The 22,545-nt window shown below is 38.2% G+C and overlaps 1 protein-coding gene across 2 annotated transcripts in view; it reads right to left on the reverse strand.

Moving 5' to 3' along the window:
- Positions 1 to 2,146: 2,146 nt before the first annotated feature.
- The window catches only part of LOC111150663 (Ral GEF with PH domain and SH3 binding motif 2), a 156,222-nt gene continuing 135,823 nt past the window's right edge, over positions 2,147 to 22,545 (reverse strand). For both annotated transcript variants that reach the window (XM_022508175.1, XM_022508174.1), the window contains 5 exons: positions 21,972 to 22,077; positions 19,319 to 19,411; positions 12,728 to 12,833; positions 10,491 to 10,582; positions 2,147 to 7,831 (listed from right to left, as the gene is read on the reverse strand). In XM_022508175.1, the coding sequence (XP_022363883.1) occupies positions 7,802 to 7,831; positions 10,491 to 10,582; positions 12,728 to 12,833; positions 19,319 to 19,411; positions 21,972 to 22,077 (427 nt within the window). In that variant the 3' untranslated portion in view covers positions 2,147 to 7,801. The remainder of the gene's footprint in view (positions 7,832 to 10,490; positions 10,583 to 12,727; positions 12,834 to 19,318; positions 19,412 to 21,971; positions 22,078 to 22,545) is intronic.

Here is a 22,545-nt window from a genome sequence, read left to right on the forward strand (position 1 = left end):
ATGAATCCCGAGTATTCTCAATGACATCTAGAATGGTGAATCCCTTCCAGGTTTTCAATTTACTTTGCCCAGATCCATCTGAAGAATCACTATCTGCGCCTGCTGTAGCTTTACGAAGTATTTCTTTTCATTTTTTAAAAAGATTTTATTTTTAATTCAAATGTGGGATTCAAACTCAAAACCCTGAGATCAAGAGTTGCACATGCCACTGACTGAACCAGTCAGGTACTCTGCAATTTATTTTATTTTATTTTTTTAAGTAAGACTTAGAAGCCTAAATTACTCCTTGATCCACAACTGCAGAACGAGTGTGGTGTCAGCGGGCATGGAAGCAGCATGAACTTTGCTGTCCTTCTCCATCAGAGCTTGTGGGTGAGCAGGTACATGGTCAGTGAGCAGTTATATATGGTTCCCCCCACCCCCACCGCTCCTGAGTAGTAAGTCTCAGCAGTGGGCTTAAAATATCCAGTAAACCATGTTGTAAACAGAGGTGCTGTCATCCAGGTTTTCTCCCAGCTGCATGAGCACCTGGCCAGAGCGCCAGCTTTCCCCTGAAGTCAGGTGTTGACTCCTCTGACTATTCAAGTCCCAGATGACACTCTCTTCCAATATAAGGCTTCATCTCCATTGGGTCTTGGCTCGTTCTTACGACTCGCTGCCTCATCCTGCACTTCTGTGTTATGGAGACGGCTTCTTTCCTTAAACCTCATAAATAAACCTCTGCTAGCTTCCAACTTTCCTTCTGCGGCTTCCCCACTGCTCCTTCTTCATAGAATTGAAGAGAGTTAGGGCCTTGCTCCTGAAGAGGCTTTGGTTTAAGGGAATGTTGTGATTGTTTTATCTTCTCTCCATACTATTAAAACTTTCTCTATCTCAGCCCCAAGGCTGTTCTGCTTTTTTGTCATTTGTGCATTCATTGAAGTAGGCTTCTAATTTCCTTCAAGAACTTTCCTTTTGTATTCACAACTTGGCCAACTGTTTGGTGCAAGAGGATCTACCTTTTAGCTTATCTTGGCTTTTTGACTAAGCTCATTTCTAGCTTTTGAGAATGAGACCTAAAGCTCTTCCCTTCACTTGAACAGAGAGAGGCCACTGCAGGGTTATTAATTGGTTTAATTTCCGTATTTGTGTCTCAGGGACAGGGATGAGATGGGAGAAACGGCCAGTTGGTGGAGTGGTCAGAACACACACAACATTTGCTGAATTCTCTTTCATCTTATAAACGGGCACGGCTTGTGGTGCCCTCCAACAATTACAGTAGTAGATGACTGATCGATCATACATCACTAGAACAAACATCATAATAATGAAAAAAATCTGAAATACGTTATTACCAAAATGTGACAGACACTCAAAGTGAGGAAGTACTGTTGGAAAAATGGCGGACTTGTGCGAGGCAGGGTTGCCACAAACCTTAGTTTGTAAAAAATACAGTATCTCTGAGGTACAAGTACGCTTGTCCTGGCTCAAAGACCAACAACTAATGAAGCAGAAAAGGGAACCCAGAAACCGAGTGTGCACGTACGGAAAGCTCCTGCCAGACAAAGGCAGTGCTTTGTGAAGTAGTAAAGACAGGTTTGGCCCCATCGGAGGATTGTCACTCTCTTTTGGTTCCAATTCAGGGACACTGAAAATTTTCAAAGGCCATTAGATAGGTGAGGAAACTGTTGAAAACTAGTTCTTAGAGGCAAGCTCATGAGAAATTCTTAGGGCATAGCCAACACCTCAGCCAATGCCATATGGGAGGAGACTCCAGAGAGCTATTTCTGTACTTCTGAGAAACCATGAAATACGGTATGTATTAGCAAAGAAGGCCTCTTTGGGGACCGCTCCTACCACATCATATACCTGGGAGTGGGAAGATGAAGTTGGAAATACCGGACCTGTGGTCCCTATTCCTCCAGACCCCATCCGTCAGCACGCCAGAGCGCATCCTCATTCCAGGACAGGGAAGAACAACTCAAGTGTACCCAGACGTCAGCTTTCTGTACCAAGAAAACCCTTGCCAACTAGTTTAGAATGAGAAAAAGATCAAGTTAGAGCACTTATTTAAAACTTAATGATAAAATGCACTTTAGAAGTTAATGATAGAAATGTAAATACGGCAACAAATCACCCCCACACAATCTGTATTTTTAAGTAATTTATTTCAATAGAAATATTTCAGAAAACTGTACTTAAATTCATTTTAAGTTAGCTTATGCAAACACACTGAAGATCTCACACTCACATTTGCATATTAAGGAGAAACAAAAAGTGAGAGAGGAACCAAGCTGCACATCACTCAGGGAGGTCATAGTGCGATCGAGTGCTTCATCATTAGAGTACCTCAAGTTAACTGGGATAAAGAATAAAAATGGCTTGTGTTTTCCTGTATATCATCATCCTCATCGGATATTTACCCCCACAGATGTTTATCTCCTTTAGATTACACTGTGAACGAGTTCCCCACACATACACACTTCAGTGGGTTGTAAAAACAGTACATTTGTCAACAATTAAGATGGTGAAACTCTTGAGAGTCTGGTGACTTATAAGCAGCTACTGTGTCAGGCCTGACAAGTCAATGATTATTGGACTGTATTTGTGAATAGTCCTAATAGGAGATAGTATCTTTAGAGGAAATGGAATATTTGTTAACTGATATCTAAAGCACATGTAATATTTATGAAATTTTCAGCTGGTCTATTAAAAAAAACTTCAATCCTTTCAAAGCACTCTTACATTCCATTCCTTTAATTCCATCACCACTTCACAGGCCAAATCCTAGAAGCAAAATTTAACTACTACTACTAACCCTCAAGGATCAGTCAACCCTTGATTTGGCTTTAAAGACTATGTCTACTTCCCTACTCCAGAACATACTGGCCCTTAAAAAATGTGAAAATATCATTTTGACTCAGTTGAACAGTAGCTTCAGATCTTTTAAGAGTCTCAGAGAAGCAAAATGCTTCCAAGTTTTGTTTTGACTAAGAAAGCTAGTGTAGTCTCTTAGCTTCCCTTTAAATTTATATATTGGAATTGTTTTCATGTTCCTGCCATAGTATTTCTAAAGAAACAGTATCTGGTCGGTTAAGTGACTGCCTGTTTGTTCTGAGTCTTATTTAAATTTAAGAATGAACCAATCTCAACTTCATTTTTGGTTGTATCTCATGACAAGACTTCAGTAGCTATAATAAGACCCCAAACAAATCTTTCTGGCTATAATGTATTCTTTTAGGGATTTTCTAAAAGGCCTTAATTAAATCGATGCTCAAAACCACCACTACCACCAACACAACATAAAAACAAACTCAGCTGGATGGACGCCCTTCAAAGCTGTTCTTGAAAGTGCTCATCTAAAGGTTGATTTGGTGGGTTTTTCATCAGGAGAGGAGCAGGGAGGGAGCTTGTCTGAAAAGACTCATGACCTAGGAGGGCTGCGGCAATGACCCAGAGGCATCTCTACAGACTCTCTTACACTTGCCGGGACAAAGAGTAAGCTGGTGGAGAGAGGGATAGCACACACTCCTGAAATAAAAGGAGTTTAGAGGGCAAATGATTATCGTCATACTCGATGCCCTAAAATTGGTCTTCAGATTGTTAAGGCACTGACCAAATTTTCCCCACACTACAGCTTGAGATACTGGTGTAATGAAATTGCTTTCAGCAACTTTTTAAGAGTTTGCATGTACAGATCTTTCATCAGAATCCTCTAAATGGGAAAAAAAAAAAGTCACTTTAATTACAAGTCATTTTTAGGGGAGCAAGACCAAAAAGGACTTAGATCATTTTGAAAAGGTTCACTTCACGATGAAAATAATGCTCATCAACGTGATTAAATAACAATGTTTGTATCTTAAAGCTTAGAAAAAACAGAATACCAATCTGGCTGTAAAACCATAAATTTACTATGTTTGAAAAAGTAGTATAAAAGGAGAGAGAAAATGAAAGCAAGCCCTAGAAGGTCACCAAAAAGGTCAGGCAAGCCTCACCATGTGCTCTGTGTCGTCTGCTCGTGCAACAGCAGTGCCACCGTTCTGCTGGGGCCCGGGCAAGCTCATCTTCACTTTCAAAAAGGGATCCAAGGATTTCAAAAGCCTCTGAAGCAGAGGAGTTCTTTTATTAGAGATTATCTCTGCGAAGCAACACTGCTCCCCCTTGTTGGCAGAAGAAGGTAATATGGTGGTTTAAGAATGGGTGGAAAGAATGTACCTCAGAAAACAAAAAGGAAATCAATAGTGGATATATTCTTCTTTTTTAAAAAGTTAATGGATGAAGTCTACTATTATTATTATGGATTTCCAATTAATGCTGTATAGTTTTAGGAAGGTGTTTTCAGTAGGAAAGGTATACAGCTCACAGGTTTAAGCTTGGAAGACTGCTCAACTCAGGGGGTCAGGTAAATTCTAGTAATCCCGGCGTCCACAGTTCCACTAATTCGTGGGCTGTGTACACCACAGTCAGCAACCATTCCCTGCTATATCAGCAGTGCTCCTTGGGCTCTTCTAGAAGTCATCTAGAAGAGAAATCAAGCCACTTACAAGAACTTGGGAGCGAAGAATACCCTAACTCTTGCCATATGGAAAGACCCAATACTGAGACAGTCCGCACAAAAGGTAGTGCGACAGTCGTATGGCGTTTTCTACACAGAAAAATAATTGTCCTTGGAGCACATACCCAGGGAGGAAAAAAAAAATATATTGTTTGGATCCCTTTTTGCTATATTTATACAAATAGTATTTACACAGTGAAGAAAACGCTACAGAAGGTGTGTTTGATCAGTTCTCTTTCAAAGCTTATAGTCTGGAGATTATAGTAAAAATAATACCTCTGAAAAAAATAAAGCAAAGTCCAAACACAGAGGGGGCATGAAACCAAAACTAGTACTCTGAAGGTCATTATTGTTTTTATAGTTGTGTAAACTATATAACTATAGTTTGTATAGTTGTATAGTTTTAATAGTTCCTTTTATAGTTGTATCTTAAAAACTGAGGTTACTTCTGTGTGAAAAATAACTTTCATGGTCAGATAAACTGTGGAAAAAAATGAGATGTGCCTCAAACTGTATTTTGGCTAGTATTATATACTACTATACCAGACTGTATGCCAATATTTATGCTTTTCATAAATTAACTTAAATTCAAATTATAATGGAATTTCTAACGAGTTGTTCTTGGCTAGGAGAGAAACAAATGAGCTTAATAGGATAGAAATTTCAAGCTTTTAAGTCACTAATTTACTAATTTATTAAGCATAAGCTTAATAAGAGGAAAAAAATTTCATCTTCCTACTAATAAACTACCTAAATATTTAACATATTTTGGTGACCTATTTTCTTTGCTTGAATTACTATGTCATTTGGTGAATTATAGATCGAAAATTCACCTAAGCTATTTCAATTCACGTTGCTCACTGGTTTCCATTTGTTTCAAATGCTAAAATAATCTTCAAAAGCACTATCTAATCTTTTGAATAGACAGATTTGAAGAGAGAAGGACAATGTCTACTTTTACTGCACAGTTAAAAGAGTTTTGCTCAGTCAGAGGCCACAATTCTATACGAGGACTATTCACCAAATCTGAACACTATTCTTTCCCTGTGCACGTATCCCTTAATGTTAGAGCTGAAACATCAAACACACCTTCCAGTTTAGCTCTCTCTTTGGCATGGTGTGATGTCAGGCTCTGACTTCCAGTTGCAAATCTCCTCAAATATGGTTAAACCAAATATGGTTAAATGTATCTAGTAGCTTATTTATGACAAACAAAACAATCATAAAAAATCCACAGGGTTCTTATCCACAGTATTTTTAAAAAGCACATACACTGTTAAAAACACTTATTTCTGAAGAGAAAATACACAAATTAAGGAATTTAAAAAATGTAAAATGAAAGAAAGATGTGCAAGGTCTATATAGTAATACTGCTGGCGATGCAGGTGGTGTCTATGTACCCAACGTGGGTTAAGCTTGGGAGATCATTAACTGAATAATCACTTAGCATAGGCAACATTCTGCCCTCTCCAGCCCATGTCACTGTCCACAAAACCTGAAATAATGGTAATTTCTAACTGTGCTATATGAGAAAAATATCTGAACTCTTAACATCCTTTCCAAAAGCTCTTCTACTTTCCTCTGGATAGACCCTTAGCTAATTATTCTGTGGGCAATATTTTCTATTTAATATTTAAGCTCCATGGCCTCAAGATTATTTTTTAAAAAAGTATGAAATTCTTTAAGAATGCAAATGTGAGAAATTTTATGTGAGGCCCAAAGTATTACAGTTTATTGGAAGAGATCAGTCAAAAAGCATTTCTTATTCTGGGCTACTGCTAAACTACAGGATGTCTCTTGAGTTTCTAACCTCTAACGTGTGGCCTTTATTCAAATGCCATTTTTTGTTAAAACTCGAAGGCAGTTCACCTTGAAACTTTTTTCTTTCTTTCTTCAATTCAACATTTATTCTGGAAATTAAATGCACTGTTGCATGGAAGAGCTCTCCCAAAACAGCTTGGTCAACTACTGACAAAATATGGTTTCATGGCTGGGACCTATAGTACGTTTTTAGAAAAGTGTTTTGTAATAAAGGAAAGTTACATATAGGAAGGAAAGTTTTGATACTTAAGATTCCCAGAATCTCAATCTTTCACCTTCTTCCGTTTTAAAATTATTTTGTGTGCCTTATAATAAAATACATATACAAATACATATGTGGAAGCTCTTCTAAACAAATGTGATCCTGAATCTCATATTTAACAAAAATAATGAACATGAGTAATAAAAAAAAAAACTGGCATTGTGTACATTAAACACTGTAAAAGAAAATATCCTGATGAAAGATCAGTATATCGTCTTGACGACAAAAATCACCAGTGACTGGTAGAAGGGATAATTCAATTAACTTGAAAAAAATGTAATTACTGTAAAATCCAGAAAGTTTAGACTGGGATTATGGTTCTTTCCTAAGCAGATTTGTAGTCCAACAATGAATTCATACAGAAGGCTAAATTTTAAACCCAGTTAAAAACAACCATGTTTTCTGGAGCCCACTTGAAAAGTGTCTGGACTAGGAGAACATTCAGCCTTGATGCCTCCAGTAGGAAATGATGTTCCCCATACAGTACTAAATTTCCAAAGTTTAGTGTTTAAAAAAAAAAACCCTCCCCTCATCCCAAACAACCCCTGCCCTCAATCCCAAACGAACCCTGACAACTCATATTATGAACATGTCTAATTCTGAAACTCTAGCCAACGGGAGAGCCAGGGAGGCCGCAGACGACTGGGAGCGGAGAGCGCCCCCCAATCCCAGGTCAGGCGGCTGGGAGCACCCCACTCCACTCAGGCAGAGCATCTTCATACCTCCGTTCAACACCAGCCCCTCATACAACCCATAAGAAATGTTTTTCCTTTTTAAAGTGTATCTAAAAAAAAAGGTGATCCCCCCTCCAAAATTAGTACAAAGTTAAAAGAAATGCAAATTAGCTACGATCTATTCCAAGCACAGCACCGCCAGAAGATTCACACACACTATTTGGTGTTTCATGTTGGTTTTCCTTTCATTCTTTTAAGGCAGTGGTTTCCGCAGGTCAGTTCAGAGAAAAGAAGCGTGGTCCATGGCAGTTTGTTTTAGAACTCCAATTTGTTCTCTGGGAATATCTCACTTCATTCCCTGAAATTAGTGCTTTTTTGGTTCAGAACTCCAAAGGCTGAGACGCAGCCTCTGGGCTCCTCCAGGCGCAGAGCTGGCTTAGAGCTGGCGCTTTCATCAGCAACTTGCTCTCACTTAGGGGCAATAGTTCACCTCGCTTCTTTCTTAGGCTTTTACTCAAAAGTCATCAAGTTTGTAGGAACCTTAAAAATAGAAGCAGTACAAAACTGATAGTATTTAAAAGGTGCTTTTCAAAGTACTATTTCTTATCTTTCTTCATTATTTTAATCCCAGATAACTTTCTTAGAAAAGGAATTTGACAGAAGGTACTGCAATCATTTATGAATAATGAATAAAATATGCTAGACATTTTTGAGAAAATCACTGAGTTAATACTCTCTTTCCAGAAAACTGAAATTGGAACGGAAGAAAGGGTGGAGACAGTATCTTTCTTGTCTACCACAGGGCACTCAGCAGATGTCCACTGAGTGAGCAAACGAATAAGAAAAGCAGCATGGCTCTCGTCAGGGTGACACTCTGACAAAGGTACGTATCATCTGTTTTCTCATTATCTGTATTACCAGGAATTCCTACATGCACATTTTAAAATCCAGCATGGATAATTTTATAATGAACATTACTAAAAATTTCTTTGTGAAATCATCATGAAATTAAGTGTGAAAGAGTAAAACTCATCGCTAGATAAATTCTGATCTGACACCTGGTGACTCTGAAAAATCACCAGGTTACAGTGTGAGGCTTACAGACTGGACCGGGTTTAATTCGATTCCTTATAGAAACCAACAGTAAGACATGAAGTCCGCATTGTAGTGAAGAGAAATCCCACAATGAATCTTTGAAATATGAGTATATCTTTTGTTCTTGAAAATCAGCTGATGAGTCCTCTAGTCAAGGACTAAAAAGAGGGTTTCACCATGTTAAAAACACTCTTAACTCTTACTGTTTTCTAAACCTTTAGTGGGAGAGAGACTCCCACTTCAGTGGTCATTTCTCTGTCCTTTAAAACAGCTCAACAGCTATCACTTCAGTAATCTTTTTCTGAAAATCTAGGATATTCAAGGAAAAAAGGGGGGAATCTTTTATACGTGTCACCTTCTGTAATAACACAATCATAACTGAATCATAAATCAAGTGCAATGCAAATGCTAAAGTACTTAAAGTATAAATTCTCAGTCTGGTTGTAAGAAACCCATGTTTAAATAGAGTGTAAGTTCATTTCCTCCTAAGTTCCTTGAATGTGACTTAAGGTATTGTACTTGAGTGAATCAGAGTCTTCTACCAAAAATTTTCATATTTCACAGCTTCTATTTATATATTTGTTACTACTCTGATTCTCCCAAGTACACAGACAAACAAACAAATAAAAAAAACCTACTTATACTTGTTCAGCTGGAAGATCTGCTAATATAGTGAAAGAAACTGAACCTTTATGGTCTCTAGATTAATCTTGAAATCTGAGATTTTAAAAAAAATGACACTTAATACTTTAAGCACACTTTAAGTGTACTTAATACTAATACTTTAAGTGTAAGCTGAGTTGCACATAAGCTCAGTCTAGGCAAAAGAAGGTCTGTTTCTTTCGTTCTGTCCCAGACCCTAACTTGACAAAGGCAAAAAAGCAGAGTTTGTTCTATGGCATTTCATGTCCTTAATGGAGGGTACTAAAAATGATACCAATGCTGCTAGCAGTCTTTCATAAGTACATATATATATACATGTATATATATATATGAAATAAAAATTCTAAGAGAACAGAGCCTATTCTAAATAATATTTAAAAAGAATGGACCTAAAAGATAAAGATATTTGATTGTCTGACCCTGAGTATGTCATTCAGCATTTCTGAGACTTAGCTGCTTCTTTTATCAAAAAAGGGGTACAACTTTGGTCCTGACAGTACAGGGTGAAAAAACTTTTTTAACAGATGATATAAACTTATGTCGTGTATTATAGTATCAAAATCAGCCACGGATAACACTTAATTGTACACTTTTGAATTTCAGTACCTGAAGTCAATGGTCTTCAAATATATCCAACTAAAAACTAGCCTACAAAAGGTCTACATGTATTTCCATAACTGTAGTTATGTTTACTTCACATCTTTTCTACCAATTCATGGCTCAACTTTCGATCTGCAAGAGGGTTTGGGGAAACCAACACCATGGCTTCATTTCTCCTCTGCAGCTGAAAAGTGTCTGAATTAGACCATCTTTGTTTTGGTGAAATAAAAACAAACAAATCCAAAGGGTTGTGGGTTTTGCTGCCACCACAGGAAGCCGTATCAAGTTATTAATAAAGATGAATCAGAACAATTTTTATCAAAGTGCCATCTAAGTCTTACCTCCCTGGGGCTCTATTTTTTCTTGCCTCTCACTATATTCTACTGACATGGGCTACATTTGCCTCTTTTGAACACCTTCAGCTCCTTCCAGCCTCAGGAGCTTTGAACCCTCTGTGCCCCCCACCAGACGACTGCTACCCTGATCTTCACAAGGCTGTTCCTTCTTGTCACTCACGTCAATGCCTTCAGGCAGATCTCTGCTGCTCACTCTTATTTATTGAGGTTATGTCTACTCTTATCCCTCTGTATCATATAATTCTGTTTTCCTTATCTAGTTTATATTGTTCTCTATATAGTTTTAGCATTTGAAATTGTTTTTTCATTATTTTACTATCTCCTCACTAAAACGTGGACTTCATACCTTGCTGACTGCTGTCAGTAAGAAAAAGAATAAACACCGTATCAGTTCCCCGCCTCATGCATCAAGTTAGGCTGATGACTCCCCTGGAACTAACTCTCTTACACAGAGCTCCCAGGGATGAGGAGGAGCCGCCGCCCACCTGCTGCTTGTGGCTCCGGCAAGCCGCGCTCAGATGCTTGAACCACAGCATCGCGTTCATTCTGTTGCCAGCTTGAAACTTGTACGAGTTTCCTAAAATTATTAGAAACAAGGGAAAAATGATAAAATTTTAAGGATCCTGACATATAATAATTCAGCCTGATATCAAAGAGAAAATAAAACACGACTAGAATTCTCAGTTTTCAGAATTCTCGGTCTCTAGCACCTCATTTTCTAATACAAATAAAAAGAAGAGTTCTCTATGCTATGTCCACATGCTGTCAGTTATTCAGAAAGTCACCGTTTTGCTGTTTATGAATTTGAAGAGAGCCATGTTTGTCTCCTTAAATGTTCTTTGCAGTAAAGTATACCCAAATAAAAGAACTGTTTGGCTCCTCTAGATTTGTATGTGGGACTGAGAGTACAGAATATGTTAATATTAAATTTATACAGGCAAAGCGCTTTAACAAGTTTAACACTTAAACAGAGGTATATAATGTGATTAAGGATTAATTAGCTAACATCAACTATGCTTTTAGGTGTTAGTTACATTTGCCGAAATTATCAGATTTCTGGGAAAATCTGAAGAGTCACTTTCCTTTTTGAGAAAATCAGAAATTCATCCGTGCTATGCATATTAGACCTTGCGTTGACTAATTCAAGACTGACACATAATAAATGTATCTTATACAGTTGTGTGTATTGAGGTGATAAACTGAAAAAAGAAAGGATTCACGTACTGAAGGCTGCCCTAAGCTGAGCTTTATTCCCTTTTTTTTACTGACCTAAGTTTTTATTTCTCAATTCGTTTCAAATTCTACTCCCTCCTTTTTTACTACATTCAATGGTCCAAGAGCCTGACCTTCCTTTAGGCATGATGGAGTTTTCCTCTGAGACTGGAACACTCCGAGAACTTTTTCACTTTCAGAAGCAAGAGTTTCTTCACCAAATGTTTAATGTTAAATAATACTGTTTTACTTGCTGAGCTCAGACGTGGACATGAGACCGACTTGAACTGAAGGCGTACCTCCAATAAAGCTGCCCACGGCTGCCATTTATCTACTTTATCACCCCCGCTCTGAAAGACTGTTAGTACAGATGGCACAAAAACCTTGGCTACTTGGAAATAATTTTATCAAGCCACACTAGGGAAACTGAAAGAAAGAATTTGTTAACTAAGCCCAATGAAAATGATCTCCTTAAAATGTAATTTTATGAGTAATGCCTTTGAGATTTGGGGGTGGAGCAGGGACTTTGAAATCAGAATGCTGAATAGGGAGTTCTTGCTCCGTAAGTCAATCTGTTACATATCAAAATGAGACATTCTGCTACTATTATTTTTTTCCATATACAACATATTTGCTTAAGTTTTCACTTAAAATGCTTCAATATTCTAAAAGCAGAGCTATCTGTTGATACAAAATACATTCTGAATAAAGGTCAAATTATAGGTGCATAGTCAATATTATTTCAGTGGTGAGTTGCTGCAGTGGAAGATTCTGGGCAGATATGAATGTGTTTCCTGTCTGGCTTCCTTTGAGGTGCTTATCAACGGCTGGCAGTTGTTATGAAGGAAGAGCAGCAATCACATCGGGATGCATTCCGATGGCCGCCTGCGGCCTCCACTTAGAGATGCACATGGTGTGATTCTACACAGCCCACCCTCCAACTTCTCTGATCCACTTAAAAAACTCCTCTGGTCAATAGTCAATAATTCCATCCATAAGTCTCTCCCTACATTGTAAGCAAAGTATTAATTATTAACTCTACTTATTTGGAAAGGGATAGGAGTTAAATAACCAATTAACTTAATTAAAAATAATGGAACAAAATCAGAGGAAAACCTCTGCCACATTCAGAAGTTAAGAAAAACAGTTTATTTCAGGGTACATATGAAGGGGTACTACCTATATATATAGCAAATGTCTGAGATTTTAGGGTAACCGATTCCCCAGTTCCCTCCTTCCCCCCTTCTCTGCCTGGTTCTGAGCTCCCTAAGGTTTACTCGGGCTTTTAATTGCAAACTTATGCCCACACAGCAAAGAAAATATGCTTATAATAGATACTGATACCAAAAATATTGATATTATTATTACACATTACGTGACAGGATTATTTCCCAAAAGACAAAACCACATAAACACACTCCCGGTCAAGTATTCCAGTTAAACTATGTTTGGACCAACTGAATGTTATATTCTTGCAGTACCTTAAACACTAGATATTCTAATGATTCACCTTTCTCAGAGTCAGTCAGCAAGAAGAGATCTGGGTGTTCTGGGTCATCAGCCATCATTACCATCCATCCTACCACAGATACGTTCTTATTTGATGTTGATTTGAACTGAGAGATAAAAAGATCATTAATGGAAACACCAAATTTAGGGCACATCCTAAGTGAAAATTAAGGATAAGCACATTTTCAGTTTCTCCCACGAGAGGTAAGATTTGTGACTTCATGTTGGTCGAGTCTGCTCACAGTCTTTTTACTTACTACTAAATTCCATGTAGGCACGCCCCCTTTAGATAGTCTACTACTCTTCAGATCCTTCCTAGCTTCAACTCTTCATCCAAACCTAACTATCTGAGTCTCGAGTCCCAAAAAAGCATGATCTGTCGCTGGGTCTAATAAATTCATCTCTGTGGTTTTTTTCTGTTCCTTACTACACTGCCCCAACCAAACCCCTCCTTTATTAGGAAACACACCTGCATTTTAATCAGGGTGTTATCTTCTTTTTACCCAGCTTTATTGATATAATTAACACAGCATAACTTTAAAGTATACAATGTAATAGGGCTATTATCTGAAACCTGATGATTTACTAAACCAGCAGTACTACCAGACAAATAAAAAAAATTTTTTTAAAGTAGGCTCCAAGCCCAGCCTGGAGCCCAACACAGGGCTTGAACTCATGACCCTGAGGATCAAGACTGAGTTACCCTGGTGACCCAGACAATTCTTAATAATATATTCTTACTTTATTTCTTAAAAAAGGTATTCTTAGTATGCTTGTTACTTTTCTATACTTGAAATAAATATAATGGAAAAAAGAGCTATTAGAAAGGAACAGAAAATTAGGTTAATCTCATTCATGACCATAAATGAAAAAATATTAAGTAAAATATTGGTGTATAAAAAACCTAATGGGGCGTCTGGGTAGTACAGTCTCAGTTGAGTGTCTGACTCTTAGCTTCCATTCAGGTCATGATCTCATGGTTGTGAAATGGAGCCCCACGTTGGGTCCCACGCTCAGCATGGAGTCGGCTTGAGATTCTCTCTCTCCCTCTGCCCCTCCTGCTCATGCTCTCTCTCTCACTCTCTAAAATAAATAAATAAATCTTTAAAAAAAAACAAAATAACTGGTATATGATGACCAATTTGGATTTATCTGAGGAATGTGAGGTTGGTTTAATGTTAGAAATCAACTAAGGCAACTAAATTGGGTTTATTTCGAGAAAGCAAGATGAGTTCAACTTTAGAAAAACTAACCTCAGAAAAATCATTGAACTAAATCATCATTATTAACAGATTAAAAAGGAAAAAAAATACATTCAACTCAGTTTACCCAATAAGCTTTTGCAAAAATATAATGTGTATTCGCAACAGACTAGGAATAGAACGTATAGAAAGAGTAATTCAATAAAGAGTATCCACCAAGCAAACCAAAACTTACACAAAAACCAAATCAAAATAAAGCAGGAAAAGACCAAAAATAAAGAAAGAAAGAAAGAAAGAAAGAAAGATCCCCAAACCAAAACCCTGCAACACACACACTCAAAGGTAAAATGCTAAAAACATTTCAAAATCAGTATCAAGGTAAGGATACCCATCATTGCTACTCCTATCCAATGGAGAATTTGAAGACCTAGTCAGCTTAACAGGATAACAAAAAGGAAATAAAAGGTGTAAGTGTAAGAAGAAGTAAAATGCCATTACTCACAGATGATAATACTGACAGAGAAAATCCACTCGTATCTACCAAATGAGTTAAGAATGATAAGCAAGGACACTTGGAAGAGATCAGTATGAAAATCAACTGTAATTCTACAGACAGACAGACTGATTAACTGACGGTCAGAGAGAAAGAGAAAGTACAACCAGGACACTTGGAAAAGATCAGTATGAAAATCAAGCGTAATTCTAAAGACTGATTTGTCAGGCAGAGAAAGAAAGCACAACCGGGGGAGCAGCAAGCAGAGGGAGAAGCAGGCTCCCCGCTGAGCAGAGAGCCGGGTGTGAGACTCAATCTCAGGACCCTGGGAGCATGACCTGAGCCAAAGGCAGACGCGTAAGCAGCTGAGCCACGCAGGTGTCCCTCAACTGTAATTCTATACATGAGAAATAGAAAAGTCACTTCCAAGAGAGGTACCTAGCAATACACGTGACAAAAGCTATACAGGAGAAGTAAAACTGATAAAAGGCATCCATCCAAGAAGACATAAACCAATGAAGAAAGACCATGAGATGAAGAAGATGGTCTGACTTGTAAAGATGCCAACTCTCCCTAAACTGACTTATACAGACTCAGTGTCATCTCAATAAAAATTTCAGTAGGGCTTTCCAGAACTTGAGAAGCCGATTCTAAAATTTATATACAAGAGCAAAGGAGCAGAAATAGCCAACATGCTGAGGACCTGCACTGATACACATTAAGGCTCATAAAGCTACAGCAATTGAGGTCATGGGCTACAGGACAGGGACACACAAATAGGGCACTGGAAGTCAAGAGATGAAAATTCACGTGACAAGAGGGGACTCTGCAGACTGAGGAAGGAAGAATGAATTGTTCGATAAATGATGCCAGGAAAATTGGTTATCCACACAGAAAAATCACGAAAACAAATGCTTGACCTTTCTATATGCATTTACACCAAAGACTTTTTTGATTCTGCTGGTTTTCACATATAGCTGACCTTTGAACTACATGGGTTTGAACTATGCAGGTCTACTTAAAATGTGGATTTTTTGGATAAATACATTACAGTAAGTATATTAGTATATTTTTTCTTACGATCTTTTTTTTTTTTTTAAGATTTTATTTATTTCTTTGACAGAGAGCGAGATCACAAGTAGGCAGAGCAGCACAGAGAGAGTGAAGGGGAAGCAGGCTCCCCGCTGAGCAGAGAGCCCGATGCAGGGCTCGATCCCAGGACCCCGGGATCATGATCCGAGCTGAACGCAGAGGCCTAACCCACTGAGCCACCCAGGCGCCCCTCTTATGATTTTCTTAAACAGTTTTTCTAGCTTACTTTATTGTAGGAACACATCATATAATACATGAAATGTGTCAACCATTTATGTTATTGGTAAAGCTTTTGATCGATAGCAGGCTCCTGGCAGTTAAGTTTTTGGGGAGCTCCAAGTTATACACAGATTTTCAAATGCACAGGTGTGGAAGGTGGATGGGGTAGGTGCCTCCAGCCTAGTTGTTCAAGGGTCCACTGTACTAATGGGGGCATATTTGTACTCTGATTTCTGGTTTTCACTTATCGGTACTTCCTTATTGGTTAAGTATTTTGAGTCTTTATAGATGTCTACTGTAAACACTACAGAAATATTCTTCGGCGGGTATCATTGTGCACTTGTTCAAGGATTTCCACAGGACAGATTCTCAGAAAAGGAACCTCTGGTTGTTATTAAGTTAAATATGGACTAGGACTGCCCACCACAAAAGCAATACTAATTTAAATTTCTGAAAACCACGGACAACAGTCTATGTTTCCCTATACCATGGCCAAGGCTTATCTCCTCTTTCCCCTTTTCTAGTGTCTGTTTTATTCTCATGGAGCTGTTGAACGTCTTTAGTTTTGTTACAGATTTCTTTTCAGGTGCAGTCTTGGTCTTTAAAAAGTTAAACAGAATTTATTTCCTCTCCACCACACAGTAATGGGTTCTAACATACCTACAATTTTTTTAATAATGAATTAACTTCCATTAAAGGGTATTTTTATAGTCAATGTTTTCATTTTAAGACATCCAACAAGGGGCTCCTGAGTGGCTCAGTTGGTTAAGCGTCTGCCTTCAGCTCAGGTCATGATCGAGCCCTGTGTCAGGGGACTCTGCTGCTCCCTCTCCCTCTGCCCCTCCCCACACCACCCCTGCTTGTGCTCTTTCTCTCAAATACATAAAATCTTAAAAAAAAAAAAAAAAAGCCCATCTAAAAATACAGACATAATAAGAGTCGCCCTTTGATCTCCCCAGTTAGTCCACACTGCCAAGCCTATTCTGTTCCTCATAGGCAAAAAAAAGTATAAAACTTATGGGTTTGTGGGCTTCTGGAGTTCCCCCTTCTGCATTTATAGACTTATACAAACAGGTATATTTTCATTAGTGATTTTTTTTCTCTCTGACTTTTAATTTCAAAGGCTGAAACTACAAAGTTGAAAGAATGCCACAGTGGTTACCCACAAATCTACATTTTGTGCATATGCTTGATCTTTTTGAACTGCAGACATCATAAAACTGAGTCTTAAATATTTCAACATGTATAGCATAAGAATGTATTTCTATATAACTATAATATACGTATCTAAGAAATTTAACAGACATACCATTTTTTATAAAGTCCATATTAAAATTTTTTCAGTTGTCCCAAATATGACCTTTGTAGTTTTTAAAAAAAAAAAAGACATTATGTCCAGGATTCAACCAGAGTACACATTGCATTTACCTTTCAGACTCTTCAGTCTCTTTTAATCTGTAAGAGTCCTCCTGTTCCCCTCACACCCCTCCATCCACCAAATTTTGGTCTTAAGAATCCAAGCCAGTTGTCTTGTACAATGTCCCACAATCTGGATTTGATTGTTTCTTCATGATTAGATTCAGGTTAAACTGCAAGAACACTACACAGGTGGTGCTCTGTTTATAGAATACATTTTAATCCTCTATCTGTTGCTTATATATAGCCATTATTTTCTTTCAATTTGTATTTTGTTTGAAAATGATTTTAGTAATTTCTTCCTTCATTGCTTCTAGTTCTGTGCCACATCTCTTCTAAATCTGATTCTATAATATAAACAGGAGCCTGTCGCTCTACCCTCTATGTTGTTTGTTCTTGTAATTTCTTGTTTTCCCCGAATAGTTTTAATTTAAAAAGACTAGGAATATAGTCCATTTCCTTGGCACTCATTTGATTTCCTCACAAACCACTATGCTCTAATTTCATCTGGCTTCTTTCTAATAAGTTAGGAAAAAATAAAAAACATTTAATTTTGAATAGCTACTTTTTTTTTAATAATTGTCAACTAAGTGAAATCGAGCCAAGCATCTCAAAGTGGCTATGTGAAAAGTTAACTATATCTGAAGACAAAGGATTTAATTTCGTTATAGCAACCTTTTTTTCTCCCTTTGAGGATAGCAGTATTCATCAGGCAATTACTCTGCAAAATGTTTGCTGGAACTAGTCTGTGTAACTCTATGGGTTGTGTGAGCATTAGTCACTTTAACCAGACTACAAAAAACAGTCCTTTACCTCAATGTGCGGACTGTATCTAAACAACTGTAAAATATTAGTGGGCCAAAAAGCCAGAACTTCAGGGGTGCTTGGGTGGCTCAGTTGTTAAGTGTCTGACTTCTTGATTTCAGCTCAGATCATGATTTCAGAGTCGTGGGACTGAGCCCCACATCAGGCTCCTCAACCCTGGGCATAGAGCCTGTTGAAGAATTGCTCCTCCCCCCGCAACCCTCCCTTGGCCCCTTCCCCTACGCTCTCCCTTTCAAAACACACACACACACACACACACACACACACACACACACACACACACACACAAACAAGACAAGACAGAACTTGAGAATTCATACAATTCCATTCAGGTACAGTCCACAAATGAAGCCATGTGTTGTTTAAGGAAACATATATGGTAAACTCTGAAGAAGAGGAAGGCTATGATCAATGTGAAATTCAGGACAATGATAGATGTGGGTGTGGCAAGGAAGGAAGGAAGGAAGGTGATACCATCTTAGGGCACTTACAGTATTCATTTAAACTGAAAATGCACCCTTCTGGTTTGATTATAAAGAACTAGAACCGTAAGAATAGAGAAGAGCTTCTCTGAATTATGCAATGTCACTAGATAATTTATACACAGTAAAAGGACTCGATTTTTTTAGTGGATTACCTTTCCTCATATGGTAAACCACTTAATTTCACTCCAAAATACATGACTTAGAAATAAAATTCTTCTCAAGGGAATTTTATTAACGCAACATGGAAAATTTCTTCCTTTCAAAGACTGGATCACTGGCATATAAAAACAAAACAGCATGCAAAAAAGATTTATAGGAAGGCTCTACATTTGGAGAAAAAGTGCATTGAGAGGCTTCTTCTAAGTAATGTGCAACACAAGAAAGTGGACTATAATAAGGAGAGTAACAATTACTCCTCTTCACTGTTGAGCAAAACCACTCTGTGTGAGACTGAGGTGGAAAGATCTTTAGATGACGGTCCCTATTTCTCACATTTTACAGATTATGAACTGAGACTCCAAAGCAATAGTTTTCAACTGTTTTCTGAATAAGAAACCCAGGCCTGGGAAGATTTTGATGCCAAGACAGACAGTGGTAATGTGCACTTTTGAACTTTTGATGGAAAAGTAGCATTCAAAAAAAGAAACCTCTAAATAGGGAAGTTATTCCAAGACCTTTCCTGGAATGGTCTTACTAAATAAAAGTAATTCTACCACAACACTCACACAAGGAATAGACGTAAGAACTTCAGGATTAGAATATGGAAAAAATCCAAATGGCCGCATCCCATTAGGACGACTTTCTTACAACCACGAAGAGGTACTGAGACTCTGCTAGCAGTTTAGAGGAGGAATACTTACATGCTTTCTTTCTGTAGCTTTTAGAGATTTGGCAGCATAGTAAAAAAGTTGTGTCCCACACAAAGCTGCCCAATACTTTGTCCACGATGCCACCTAGAAAGACAAACACAGAAACATATTACCACCGGCTTCTCAGTTTCTTTGCTTTCTTAGTGCTGATGACCTCTAGCTCCACTCCAGCCACCTTAGCCTCAAGTTGAATCACTTCTGAAATCTTTACCTCCCACATTCCTGTCAGTTCCACCAAAAAGACTGCACTACTACTTTTATTCAGATAACTATTGGTTTCATCAAAAATCATACCACTTTTCAACATTATCGAGCCTTGCCGCTGCCTCCCCATCCTGTAGCCTTCTTCTCCTTTCTTCATTTTTAGCCAATACCACAGGGTCCAGCACTATATCCATTCCCTTCCAAATACTTGAATCTCACTGTCCCTCTCTCCTGATAGAACGCCAGCCTTATTTAAATATAACAGTCTGATTACTTGGCACATTATAATAACTGAATATTGCTGGAGGGATCAAACTGTGCCAACTGGTAAAATCAGAACCAGCAATCTCATAAAGGAATCAATAGTAGTTCATTTTTACCCCATCAAGTCATTATACTCTTCCTCTCTGGAGACAGCCATTTCATTCCTTTTCTTAAAAATCCTAGTCCTCCATCCCCTTATAAGAGCACTGCACACTTCCCAGAGAAAAATAGGTGAAATCTGGCGAGGACTTCCTCATCTTCCCAGACCAAGTATCTGTTTGCTGACCCACCTACTCAGCCTTTCTTCCTGCTGCAACAGAAGAGCGAATGCTGCTTCTATCAAAGGAGAAACTCGACCCTCCTTTCATGCTCTAGATTCTACTATCTCATTCCCTCAAGAAATCTGCTCCTGTAATTCACTCCTCTCTCCACTGTCTTGATTTCTCTCCCTCTCCCATCATTACACAAATGAGGCTTCACAGCACTCCCATCACTGAAAATCCCTCCACTGCCAGTCCTCTGTCGTAATAGAGAGCACCCAATTTCTTTGCTCCTGCTTACAGCATACCTTCTTGCAAGGCTCTAATCTCTGACTCTACTTCTCTCTTGCCCGTTTTCTCCTCAGCTTGCTTTCAGTTACGCTGCTGTTGTCAAGGTCCTTGATCCCTGACACATTCCAAAGCCTCTATTCTTCACCACACTCAACCCCTTAGCAACATCCGGCATGGCTAGCCATTCCTTTCTTCTTTAAATACTGTAACCTCTACGCTTCTCTGGTAACAGTTCCTTTGTTTTCCTCTATGCTTCTCAGAGCAGACCCAGACGTGCTATAGAACTCTATCCTCAGCCCTCTTTTCCTCCCCAGCCATACTTTCTTCACAGATAATCAGTCTCACCTGGTCCCATACTTCAAACACCGTCTGTATGCTAACAGCACTCAAATCTCCATCTCTGGCCACCATCTCCGGCAGAACTTCTGAACTGTACTTTTTAGAGACAAACTGATGTCTCCACTTCTATACTTAAAACGCATAGTTAAGTGAACTTAGCCAAGACTTACTGGCCCCCAACCCTGACACCACCTTCACCCCATTTTCTCTCTCTGATACACCGCACCTAATACCTCATCAAGCAACCCCGACTGTCCTCTCTGACTTCGTCTTCTCCACTTGCTGTGCCTCAGGGCCATGGGCCTTCTCGCTGCCTGAACTCGGGATCCTCACGTGGCTGGCTCACCTGCGCATTCAGCCTCTCCTCATCCTCTCACTTGCCATCCCATCCCCTTATTTCTATCTGTCTCGTTGGAATGTCACTTGCACAAGGCAGGAGCGTGGCCTCATCTTGTTTGCTGCTCTATTTCCAGCATCTAGCACATAACAGCGCCATAATGCCCCAGCTGACACACTCCTCCTAGTTTTTCCTAGCTGGCCTCGTGTAGCTTCTTGACTATGTGTGCCTGAGGTTTACTGTGACATAAGCAGCAAAATCGGACTGCTTAAGATGTAAACCACTTTTACATTTGAAGAAGCTCTCATATCTTCAAAAGTGTTAAGTCTGGATACACACTGAAGGTTTATTCCAAAACAGCTAAATTATACTGTTATTTGAGAAAAGAAAAAAAAAAAGTCTTCTTTCGTTAGCAGTCAAACTGCTTGCTGCTACTGGGAAAGAAGCAGCTTCTAAGTTATCTACAAAAGGCTCTGTGCCACTAAACTTTTATCATTTAAAAAAAAAAACAGAACAAAGGTTTGGAGGACATTTTACTATCTGGGTTTCATGAAGGAAAATGAAACTGCATTACAGAGATTTAAATAAACAATTTAGGACTAACAAAACAAAACTAGCTGCATTCCACATCTGGGGGTTGTTACTCTCTATTCTTTATCTTTCCTAAACTTATTACTAAAATATTTCATAACAGCATATACTTTCAAGGTTCTCTGAGAAGTGGTTTTGTTTAAGAACTGTATTAAGGGACGGAGAGGAGTACGGGAGCACACTCAACGTATGATCTAACAAGTCTAAATTAAGAAACCCGATGAGGCAAATGCGCATTTCCAATTATTTTAAATGTACTATACATCTGGTTTTATTTCATTGTTTTCATATTTTTTAGGGTCCTCTATGTTTGCTTATTTTTAGAGATGTGTTAAAATATAATACATCAAGATCTTACCGTAGGCTTTTTGCCTTCTTTTAACAAAGTTTTTCTCCTGAGAACACCTTGAATAGTAACAGCTCCTGGATATAAATGCACTGCCAAATCCTCTGATTCTGCAGAACTATAATAATGGAATGAAAAAAGAATACGTGAGACCTTTTGTGTACAGCAGTTACAAAGAAGGTACTTAACTGCAACATAATTACTCTTAATTTTAAAACCTTGTTACTGTACTTGGCATTAGAAGACACAATTTTAAAGGCTTACTGATCTAAAATTTATAAGCTGTCACAAAAGTTTAATCAGGAAGTTATTAAAGTCAGCAGATGGTTAAAAAACACACACTTTATTACATATTTGAACAAATGTGATTTAGAAAGAATAGAGCGATTCACTTTAGTGAAGATTAAATTAAGGATTTAAGACTTTTTCTTCTTCTTAACCTGCCACATTTGCATCACTGCTGTAAACATTTTTTTCCATTAGAAACTTTAAGTCCTGGTAGGAAAGGTGAGGATTCTTTTTGTTAAAAAGTATTCAGGCATATAAAATTCAAAACAGAAAGAGCAGAAGTTCAAAAAATAAAGAA

This window comes from Enhydra lutris, unplaced genomic scaffold (genome assembly GCF_002288905.1).
Source record: "Enhydra lutris kenyoni isolate GAN:26980312 unplaced genomic scaffold, ASM228890v2 scaffoldscaffold24, whole genome shotgun sequence".
Lineage (NCBI taxonomy): Eukaryota > Metazoa > Chordata > Mammalia > Carnivora > Mustelidae > Enhydra > Enhydra lutris.